This window comes from Scomber japonicus, chromosome 4, assembly GCF_027409825.1.
Source record: "Scomber japonicus isolate fScoJap1 chromosome 4, fScoJap1.pri, whole genome shotgun sequence".
Lineage (NCBI taxonomy): Eukaryota > Metazoa > Chordata > Actinopteri > Scombriformes > Scombridae > Scomber > Scomber japonicus.
Window position 1 is genome coordinate 5769187 of NC_070581.1, and position 11510 is coordinate 5780696.

The window sequence follows — 11510 nt, forward strand, 5'->3', positions numbered from 1 at the left end:
CTCATAAAAGAAATATTGTAAAGTCTCCTCATCTCCTCTTTATACAGATAGAGCAATAACCTGAGTGGACTTCCAACTGTTACAATAAAGCTGTGGTAATAAAGTGAGCTGAATTTGATCCAGAGCTGCCATGACTGATTACTGGCTTCTGTGTCTACTTGGCTGCAGAGGCTCAAGAAATTCACTCTTTAAGAGCAGCAATATTGAAAAATAGAAATATGATAGAAATATACACCATTTCAAGTCATTCAAAAGGTTAGTGGAAAAGAATCCAAGTATCATGAGCAACATGTACTTAAATAGTCACTTTTTAACACTGTAATATCTGAACCATCATATAATTGCCAGAAAATTTGAATTATTTGGAGTTTATTGGTTTTGGTTTGTATAATATTTGATGCATCAGGAATTTTTGCAATTTATTTTTCATAGCATATAGAATACAACATGTTTTTAGCCCTTATATGTCCTGCATAAAGCTCATATCACCACCTATGAACCTTTTGTATTAAGATAAGATATTCCTTTATTAGTCCCAATGTGGCGAAATTTACAGCAGTTACATTATTACAGCAGCAAAGTGGAAAGGAGAAACAGAAAGAGCGTCAGTAGGAAGAATAAAGCGCAGTAAATAATAAGTAAGTACACAAGCAATAAAAAAACACAGTAGTAGTACAAAATATATAGTAAAACCAATACCAATACTCCACCAATACTCTATGCCCATAAATGGTCATACTCAAGGCTTCATTAGCCTGGCCTTGCTCCTTGTGTCTCATCACTTGTTCCACATTACCTCGTTAGTTCTGTTAGTATTAAAGTTTCTTGGGTTTCTTTTGCTGTTAGATCCTTTGTCATTCCTTGTCTAGTTTTTGTTTGTTCTTGTCAGTTCTTTTTCTGCTGCCTCTCCATTTGGGTTCACCTGTCTGCTGCCTATGCCCACTGATTCACTAACTGTGTCTGTCTGCTGCTGTAGTGCAGAGCAGGTAGAGTTTAGTGTGTTTTTAGAACTAGAAAACCAAAACAGTGAGCTAGAAGATGCTAAAACTCTGCAGAATCAACACCTTTTCACATTGCACCTAATCCTTTCATCCATCGATACATTAATATAAAAATACAGTGCAGCTTTAAATGGGCAATATTATGAAAGTCACTTTTTCAGTGTTTATGTATATATATTTGAGTCTCTGATATACCAAACACACAAACTGTAAAATAAGACAGTTTGGTCTGACTCTTTACTCTTTTGATTCAACAAGCCATTCAGATTACATCACATAGACAGAGCCGCAGCTTGCTATGCTACAGACAGCTGTTGAAGCAGATCTGAAGAGTTCTGCATTAATGCTGTCTCATCTTCTGGAGGAATAAACACCTCATTCTGCTGCTGGTTGCTTTTAAATATTTTGGGATTAAGTGGATTTATCTTCAGTCTCACTTTTCATCCAAGCCAGAGCTAACACCACCTCAGCTGCTGTCATCAATAATAAACATCTTTTAATGCCAGTGAGTTCATATCATTTTAAAGGTACACAGTAGGTGAATATCTATGTGTATAAACAGTAATGTCACTGCTGTATTTAGCAGCAGCAACCATCTTAGAATAGCTCTAATCAATATGAACTTCATTCAGAAAACAAGCATTTTAAAAGTTGTTTGCTTGTCATCTTGCAGGCAGACCTGTTAAAGGATGAATTCAGACTTTTTACAAATGGCCATCATGATGTCGTTATTTCAGCATCTGTTTATTGCAATTAAATCACAGTAAAATCTGAGTTCATTTACACTCAAACAGGGATTTCTGAACAGGGCTTGAGCCTTGTGTTATTTTGACCAAAGCGTGTCAGATACATTTAATGAGGCCCTCAAGGAACTGTGTTCATTTGTGGAACTTATTGTTGTAGCTGGTCAAGGTGTTTTCTGGAGTTTCTCAAGTACACTCAAGTACAGATTTTTAATTAAATTAGGATTCCACAGTATGAACAAAAAAAATAATGCACAAAACTGCCCAGTCTCATGCTTTGACCGTGAGACGCTCTTGCTAATTTCTCTTTTTAACTTCCTTGGATGGCACAAGTTTTTATTGTTTTATGTGAAGTTCAGCTTCAGACAGGCTGAGGCGCAGAGCGAAACAAGATTAAAGGTAGAGTCAGTGGTTCTGGAGTACGATTGTTAAATATGCTCTTTGTCAAATTCAGCAAATATCTCTTCACGGTCTGCCAGCTGTCTGTTCTGTGTCTGACATGAAGAAAAACCTGGTGTTCCTTGACTGGTTGTGTAAATAGCGCTAAGCTGCAGTACTAAAGGGGTATTTAGTGGCGTTCCATCACCACTTGTTGTTGTTTTCAGTCATGTGTGTTCTTTGGTACACATTTTGTCACAGCTGCATGCTTGCTTTTTTTGTCTGGCCTTTTTTTTATCATCCCTAGGCCTACGTTAGCGTCCCCTCCATTTGTTAGGCCAGCATTGAGGCTGAAGTGGACAGATCTCCTGGGCCCGTCCCGCGTGAAAAGCCCTCTCATTAATTCTGCAGAGAAAGACTCGATCACCGAGTTCCGGACCCTTTACTGCTGAGAGCAGCCTTTCCTCACACCCATTGATTTCTCTGGCCTGTTCACCCCTTGGCTTCCGTGCTCTCTCTCTGTCCAGGCCAGCTCAACACACACACACTCTCCTCCACACTGAATCATCTGAATATCATAATACAGCCCATGATGAATGCTAACAAGACAGCAGCTCCTGCTTTGATTAATGAAGATACCGCGCCGATTCACAACAGTAGACCTGTCTCCTCACAGCCGAAACCGCAGATAACTATTCAGTAGGTATTAATCATGGTTAACCAGGCAGCAGTTTCTTACAGGACAAATTAAGTAGCTTACTGTGAACTTAAAGGCACAATGAGACTACACACACACACACACACACACACACACACACACACACACACACACACACACACACACACACACACACACACACACACACACACCACACACACACGCATGACAATGAGACATAATGCACAAGGTGAGCTTTTGAAGCCGGTTTAATTATACTTCCACCCAGGTCTGACGGTCTCTGCACTAAACAGCTTATTCTAACCTTGTCATTTACTAACTCAGTTATTCTTTTGTTGTGTTTTTCTCCTGACTTTGCACCTCCATTCAAAACAGATAATTAATTTTTTTATTGCTTTATTACTTCCAATTTTGTTTTTGTGGCTGCGTGGCTTTTCTTATTTTCCAGAGAAAAGAAATTGTGATGACTTGTACAAGTCTGTCATCAGTAACTGGCTGTAAAATAACACGTGTTTCCATTATTGGGAACCCTCACTCTCTCAGACAGGAAAGCTCAAAAGTAATATGATCCTTCTGGGTATACTGTATGTAACTGAGGAAGTGAGAAAGAAAATGTGTGTTTGTTTTCTCATTCCTAAATATATATAGTATAGTGAGTTTTTTGGGGGAAAAATACAAACCCCACCTTTCTGATAGTGCCTAAAAACTGTTAATTCAATGAAACGAAAGATAAAGCAAAAACTCTGACTCATCTGAAACATTCACAAAAGTTGACAATGTATTGACAAGACTTAGTATATATCTATATTTATTTGTTTCTTTCTATTTCTTAATCTGTATATTGGCAGATTTAGCTGTTTTTCTCTTTTTCATGTATTTGATGTTTATTTTTTGTTGGAATTTGGTTTTTAATAAGTGCTACAGAAGTGATGCAGACATTAAATTATAAAGGAGTCTCCCAATTTGTTCTGTGTTGTACATAGTTACAGTTGGCAGAGGGGTATGACTTGCAACAAAAAGGTCCCCTCCTGAAATCAAACCAAACACGTACGCTGTATGGTATGTGTATTGTAGTTTTATTTATTTTTTTCTTCTTGATTGTATATTTGATACATTAATACATACAATACATATGCACCTACCGCTATCAAACTTTTAAAGAATACTGCTTGAGGCTGTAGGGAATGTTCAGTAGTCTCATGTGGTGTGTGCAATACAGTATGTGTAACATGCAATGTGCATTATTGTACCATGGGGTGTGTGCAATATTTTGTAATGTGCATTGTTGCTTTATTGAGCTGCTGCTGTTTTGTTCACATGTAGTTTGTTTTACTGTAACTGTGTGCAGCCTTTGAGTCCGAGACAAAGTTCTTTATGGGGACATAAAGTATATCGTACTGTATATGTATTGTATTATATTGTATAGCGTATCGTATTGTATATTGTATCATATCATATATCGTATGGCATATCGTATGGCATATCGTGTCGTATATTGTGTCGTATATCATATTGTATCATATATCGTATTGCATATCGTATCATATATCATCGTATATCGTATATTGTATCGTATCATATCTTTATATAAAGTGTTATTTTGTGGAATCTGAAGTTTGATCGATTTGATCTGTGAACAATCTAATAAACTAACTACCTTTTTACTGAGCAGCTAAATGCAACATACGTATTTTAATTTCAGAGATACTTACAGCTTATTAAACTTACATTTAACATTACAGCTGCATTATTGCCGATGCAGTTGTTGTACTTTTGTTATCACAGCACATCCAAAGTGAGGCACCTCACTTTAATAGATAACTAAATTGCACTTATATTATGACAGTATCAAGTCAGCAGGAAGACATGTTTTATTCAGTTCTGTTCTGTAAAACACCATCTCATACAAAAGCAATTCAAAGGGCATTTTATATAAAAAACAAGAAAAAAACAGCAAAATTGTGCAGATAAACAGCAACATCCATGCACAGACACACATAAATACACACAAACAAACAAACAAACTGCACAAAAAATTAAACTGATGGAGTGAAGAGGAAGGTCTTTAGTTTGGTTGTGAAAGAACAATGTTGGAGCAAGTCTAACTGCTCCATTGTTTAGGCGCATAAATACTGAATGACATCTCACCAGGCTTTGAAAGTACTCTAAGCACACAGAGGATATTTCCACCTTGTGAGAGGATATATCTGCTCTGGTTATAAACTGACCAGCATGTATGAGATGTGCTGTTGAGGCAGAATAGCAAGTGCTTTGTAAATCAAAAGGGAGATTTTGAATTGTATTCAGAAAACACCAGGTAGACAGAGGACTAAGGTTACATGGTACATGGTGTGATCTTTATGATTTAAAGTGTGTTTGATTTGAGATTTCTTTTAAATTAAGTGACTTTAAATTTGGCATTGAACATGACAAAATTACATAAAAAACAATGAAAAAAAAAACACAAAAAAAAAGTCAAGGGAGTTTATCTACACAGTCATATTTAATTAGCCTCTCCAACTTTGGGGCTTTATGTAGGAGAGGAATGGGTCTTAAATACCCATAAACCTCATTATTATCATAATTATTAATTGTTTTCTCTGTATGTAACTGAGTCTGAATACATTAGACCCTGTATAGTGAACAATACAAATCAAAACAGATAAAAAACCAACCATCTGAGTAAGAAGGCTCTGAAAGCTCTAAATCTTGGATGTTGGTCTTTAGATAACAAAATGTATGTGACAGAGGTAAACAGGTAAACATACTGTAGTTCTCCTGTGTGAAAACCTTCTGATGAGAAACTGCTCTCCACCAAAAGAACGTGGAGTGCTCTGACTCCTCTGTAGACCCCATGGTAGGGTTCTGTCCCCTTGCTGTAGGGAGTGGCCAGGGGGAAACAACCTGGGCCTTGAAGAGTTCACCAGTTCGCAGCCAGGAGGCAGCAAGTCACACCTTCTGCTTAAACCCACGGCTAGAGTTGCACCAGATCAATTGGTCAACTCTGTTCACCTACTGAGCTGCTCACAATACAGACAGATTGATACGCAGTGCAGGGAATGTTTGAGGGGTAGATGAAGCAAGTGGTGAAGTTTTAGTCTCTAGTACTTGTGCTCATTGGATCCTTCATTTCCCACATTTGTGTGTGGCATCTTTCATCAGATCCTCCATTATTTGTAAATGCTTGCATCTTTCATACCTCACACCACCAGTTTCATTTAGATTTGTTATATATATATAAAATGCAAGGTAAAAACACATAATAACATGGGACAGTATACAGAGGCAATAGAACCAGATAGTTACTCTAATAAATAGAACAAACTAATGCTGATTTAAGTTAAATTAAATTAACTTCCAGCCCAAGTCTAATATCAGGGTTATTTTCTCAAACTTCACACAGGTCATACAGAGTTGCAAAAGACTTGACACCACTGAGTAAAACTCATAATGAGTACAGTCAACTTCATGTGTCTGACTATGTCAAAGACACAATGACACCCTTGTTACCAGTCAGTTTTAGAGCCGATTTCACTGATTATGACTCCTGGCTTCCGATCATCAAGACTTGAGAATGTGACAATTCAGAATCAGTAATCAGTTTCAAATTTTAAAAAAGTACTTAAATAACTTAGTAAGTAATCTTACCCGTTCCTTTTATTTATCCGCCTTTTTTATATGACTTCTCTATTTATTTGTTTTATCCTCTTTTATTGTTGATTATTTTCTACATCATCATGTGGTGGAATAGAACTCACAGAAGACTATGTGAGGCAGATTATGCTGAATTCAGTGTGCTGGAAAGCTCAAATTAAGTTGAGTTTACGTTGTAAGAGTCTATTTTTCTTGTTTGGTATTTATTTATGTTCATATTTTATATAATATATAATGTGATAATTTTATGATAAAGAAAAAATCACTGCAGCACTTTATTTTAAAGTATATTTTTTGGGGCTTTTTTGCCTTTAATGTACAGGACAGTGGAGATAGACAGGAAACAGGAGGCAGAGAGAGGGGGAATGACACGCAGGATAAGACCACTCAGCTCAGGATTCGAACCGGGATCACCTGCAACAAGGACTATAGCCTCAACACGAGACGGGCGCTCTACTCGCTGAGCTATGCTCAACCCCGTGACAGCACTTTATTAAGATGTTTGCGTCTACCAACACTGTTGAATGCTCCCATTTAAATGTTTTTTTTGTACATATATGTGTACAGAGGAAATTAGGACAAAAGCAACAAATGCTCAAAAATAAGTAATTAAGTCAAAATACATACAGTGTTTATACATAACCGATGAGAATTAAATGAGAATCATTAGACAATCAATCAGGAAAAGGGCATTACAAAACAAAATAAGGTCAGAATAGGCTGGAATCTTGTAGATAATAAATGATAATTATATTTCTTTATATGATATACTAATAATTAATATATATACACATTAGGCAAGGCAATGCAGTTTTATTTATATAGTACATTTCATACACAATGGCAACTCAATGTGCTTTACATAAAACAGACAGTAACAGTAACTTTCTATGTTATTTAAGTCCTGAGAAGCCCTTGTTATCATTGGTTGGAAATCATCAAAATTGTAACATAAACCAACCAATATTCAAATAAAGATGTAAAAAATATTATAGAGAATGGTACCAAACATATATATTATATCTGTATCTGAGTATCTGAAAGCATATGAAGTGTTTGGGAAAATGTTGTCTTTTTTAACACACTGTAAACTGATTAAATCAAGCCTGAGACTGACAGCAATACACCAGCCTCACACAGCAGAGGTCAGGTGACACCTGATAACAAACTCTGGACAACTCTGCCCTCCAGTGGTGATCAGAAAACATGGAATCATCTAACTTCAATGACTGATAAAAAACACTTTCACAAAAGAAATAATGATGTCACAAATTGCAAAGTTCAGAATAAATCATTAACATAAAAAAAATCATTCAGTTTATCTAGCTGGTACTCTAAACACCATAACCACAAGTACTATACACAAGCAATACTATATCTGAAACATTCAATAGACACTGAAAAAATACACTGGAAAAGATCATGTGTTTTAGATGCGATTTTGCTATTTGTTATATTGCATGTCACCTGTAAAGGAAGCATTAGGAAGAAGCAACTGCTGTTTAATCATGTTTGATGTAATATTTTTGTGAAGTCCTTTGTAGTAACAGCTACAAAATGTGTCTGCATGGAAAAACATGGAAAACATGATTAAACATTGGCACAGCCTAAACAGAGCTATTGGCATGGTTGTAAACCTATGTTCACAAAGGCCTAATGATTTCCTGTTGGCCCATTTTTTTATGCCGCACCTCAGTACCAGCACACTGTCAGGCGGTTACAGTCTGCTGTAATGTTAAAATATGCTGATACTGGCATGGACATGGGCTTAAAACTCATAGTGTGAATATATGTCATGTTGTCTCCATTACAGAAAGAGAGCTTCTTGGATGAGCAGTCTAGGTAAACCCCAATCTTTTGAGGTCTACCTCCTAACCCTATCTCTGTGTATTTATTTGGACTACAGGTGGTATATTTTTGGCCATCGTATTTTAAGAAATGATCTTTTACCCCTAGTTCCCAATAGTTTCTTTGTCCAACCTCTATTTCCCAGTAATGCTGCCCTGAGGTGAACTTGTTAACACTGACTACATGGTCTTTGCTTGAGGAAGATGGGAAATGAACACCATCACGCTGTCCAGGAGATGTGTGGGTGCCAGATGCTACGCCAAAGGTAAAACCAGTGGAGGGTTTGTTTCCACCAAAAGGACTGGAGGCTTTGGTGGAATAGCTGAATCCTCTGTTGGAGCCATACAAATCATGGAATGCAAATTGGTCAGATTCTGTGTTGGAGTAAGAAAAGCCAGATTGATTTCCAAATGAGAAATTTGGATATTTGGATTTTGCAGCTTTGGTAGTTTTTGGATTGGTATTACAAAACAAACTTCTCCCATCATCAGACACAGTTATATTTGCACTGTTGCTTTGGAGTGTCAGCCGTTCTTCTCGGGGCTTGATCAGTTGAAGCATCTCCTTCCACATGAAGAACTGTAGGTGACTTTCATAAGGCCCCAGATAAAGAGAGGTATTCACCACTTGCAGATCACCTGCTCTGGGCCTGAATAAATGTTCTGGAGTCATTCTGTAATCCTCAGACCAGCTCTTTAAGAACTTCTCAGGGTCGGCAATTTCCAGAACTGATGACACTTTTCCCTCCAGCTCTCTGCTCTCAGACAAAACTGTTTCCATAGCATTTAAGGTCTTGCTCATTTTCTGAACATCATCTTCCTCTTTGTGTTTCAGCTCATTCTTTATCTCATCTTCTCTATTTCTTAAGAACTGGTGCATATCCTCAAACTGGGTACGTATTTGGGTCATCAGCTGATTAGATTTTGTTCTGGTTTTTGTCATTTCTTCCCTCTGTGAGTTGGCTTGGCTCCCTATGGCATGGATATCAGCAGAAATGGTTTGTATGGCCTTTTCAATCTCATGCTTAACAGCTGCAGCTGCTTCTTTGATTGGTTTAAACTTGTGCCCTTCATGCTTCTCCCCATCGCGGCATATGATGCAAGTTAACCGCTGATCTGTGATGCAGAACAGTTTCAGCTTTTCATCATGTTCAGGGCACAACCCTTCAGCCACCTGTGAATGAATAAAATAATAAGAGATTAATGAACAGAATTGCTATAATACAATAGGACCATACTTTACAAATGAAGAAACTGAAACTACCACAACTAATACATGCTGATGCAAGCAGTGACAGTGGCTGTTAAAAGACAGATGTTACAGCACAAATCGGCAAATGAATACACCTTGGGTAGTCACCTTTTAAATAATTTGACTGTAAACTTGTACAATGAAATTGATCCTGGGACAGCTGAGGTTTGAACCCAGAACCTTTTGACTGTGAGGCAACAGTGCCAACCACTGAGCCACTATGCTTTGATAATGTCATTCTGGACTCTGCAAGAGTTTTTGAAAATTTCACATTTTATGAAAAAAACAACAACTTAAATACAAACTACCATGGGGTCAAAAGCCTTCAGCCAATCAGCCCCCCACACACAGACACTCACAATTCTGACTCTGTCTCCACTTTTAAATCACACCTGAAAAACACACCTATTACGACTGGCATATTTTGTCTCACACTGAATATGATATCACATCCATGACAAGTTCTGGACTGATGTTTAGTACTATTGTGCTAACTTAATATTCTACTTCTCTGTTTTGCTGATTTTATGATGTTTGATGCATTGTTTTTATGTGTCTTGTCAGGTGTCCTTGGATGCTTTGAAAGGCACCTATAAATGAAATCCATCATTTCTATTACAACTATAATTATAAAAAATATTATTATTAACAATATTAATAATAAATAGAATCAAATCAGAGAAGAGAAAATAATGAAAATAAATGTTAGATGCAGCCCTAATTCACTGTATTTATTGCCTGGGTTTTACTGTCTTCACATGAAGGAGCACAACATCCATGGTTGTAGTTGACATTTTAATGAGGCATGAGGGCCTCCATTTCATAGTGTCAAACACATGAAACTAAAACTAAAACCTTTGCACAATGACACTATGATCATGCTCATAGTTTTTCATTTAATTGATGCATTTGTGCATGCATGTTAATAATTTAAAGTGAGACAGAATCTCTATAACGCGAAAACCTAAAAAAAAAAAAAACTTTTCGTTGTGTTGGAAATTTTTCATAAACACTATATTATAGCCTACTATACTATATGCTTAGCTATACTGTCCTCAAATTATGACGCACTTTGGATGGCTCATTGCTTTGGCGTATCTTGCACTGTTTATAGGTTTAGTGTATAATTGACTGCAGGCATAGAAGTATATAAAATATGAGGTTAAAATATGATATATTATAAGATAATGCAACAAAGGCGTGAGCTATACCGGATATGCACGACATCAAATGCGCACTACGTCCCAAAATACATCAACACCTGCCATCGCTTGATAGGTCATAATAAATAACCACGCTGTGTGAAAATCATCGACATACCTCTGCTGTCTCACTTGTGCGAACTGGCTTTATCTTCACGGCTTCTTTAGCCTTTTCAGCGAGGCTTTTCAAAATATGGCTGGTTGGAAGAGATTTTGTGAGAACAGCTGTCCGACAGTGTGGACAATGTTGCTGTATGTTCAGAACAGCTGTAATACATGATCTGCAGAAAGAGTGGCCGCAGAGCAGAGTCACCGGATCAGTGAAGATATTCAGACAAATGGAGCAAGTCAAATCCTCTGAGTACAGATCAGACGCCATGGCTCATGTTTTTCTCCTTTACTCTGACTGTCACACTGACTCTGCAATTTCTTAAGTTTCACTTTCCTCGAAAAAGCCACACCCCATCTTTTTAAAGCTGTCACTCACTTTAGTTTTCATTCCAAGTTGTGATGGCCAGATAATCAGATATGTATCCAAAATAACATAATAGTGCTCGCACAGATACAATGTTAACTTCTGCAAAGTGAGGGTAAACATGCATCCTTGTAATTGCACTTACTAGGATCAATAAGATTCAGGAGCACACAGATAGGTGAAATATCACACTCTAGTGGCCACATGTTGGAACTGTAGAAAAGTAGAGCAGCTCCTTTCTGAAACAGATAACATTGAGTGACAGAATGATAGCATGTA

The 11510-nt window shown here is 37.1% G+C and overlaps 1 protein-coding gene across 1 annotated transcript; it reads right to left on the reverse strand.

Annotated features, from left to right (window-relative positions):
• Positions 1-7533: 7533 nt before the first annotated feature.
• LOC128357181 (E3 ubiquitin-protein ligase TRIM62-like) lies at positions 7534-11143 on the reverse strand. Its single transcript, XM_053317438.1, has 2 exons — positions 10875-11143; positions 7534-9476 (listed from the first exon to the last, which is right to left on the reverse strand). The coding sequence occupies exons 1-2, from the start codon at positions 11133-11135 to the stop codon at positions 8148-8150; spliced, it is 1590 nt and encodes a 529-aa protein (XP_053173413.1). The 5' UTR covers positions 11136-11143; the 3' UTR covers positions 7534-8147.
• Between the last annotated feature and the right edge of the window lie 367 nt (positions 11144-11510).

What these genes read in the sequence shown, in the direction of transcription:
- LOC128357181 (XM_053317438.1), bottom strand. Translation starts at nt 11,135, where the DNA reads ATGGCGTCTGATCTGTACTCAGAGGATTTGACTTGCTCCATTTGTCTG. An exon ending in GCACAAGTGAGACAGCAGAG is followed by an intron (nt 9,477 to 10,874) that starts GTATGTCGATGA and finishes ATTCATTCACAG; the next exon opens with GTGGCTGAAGGGTTGTGCCC.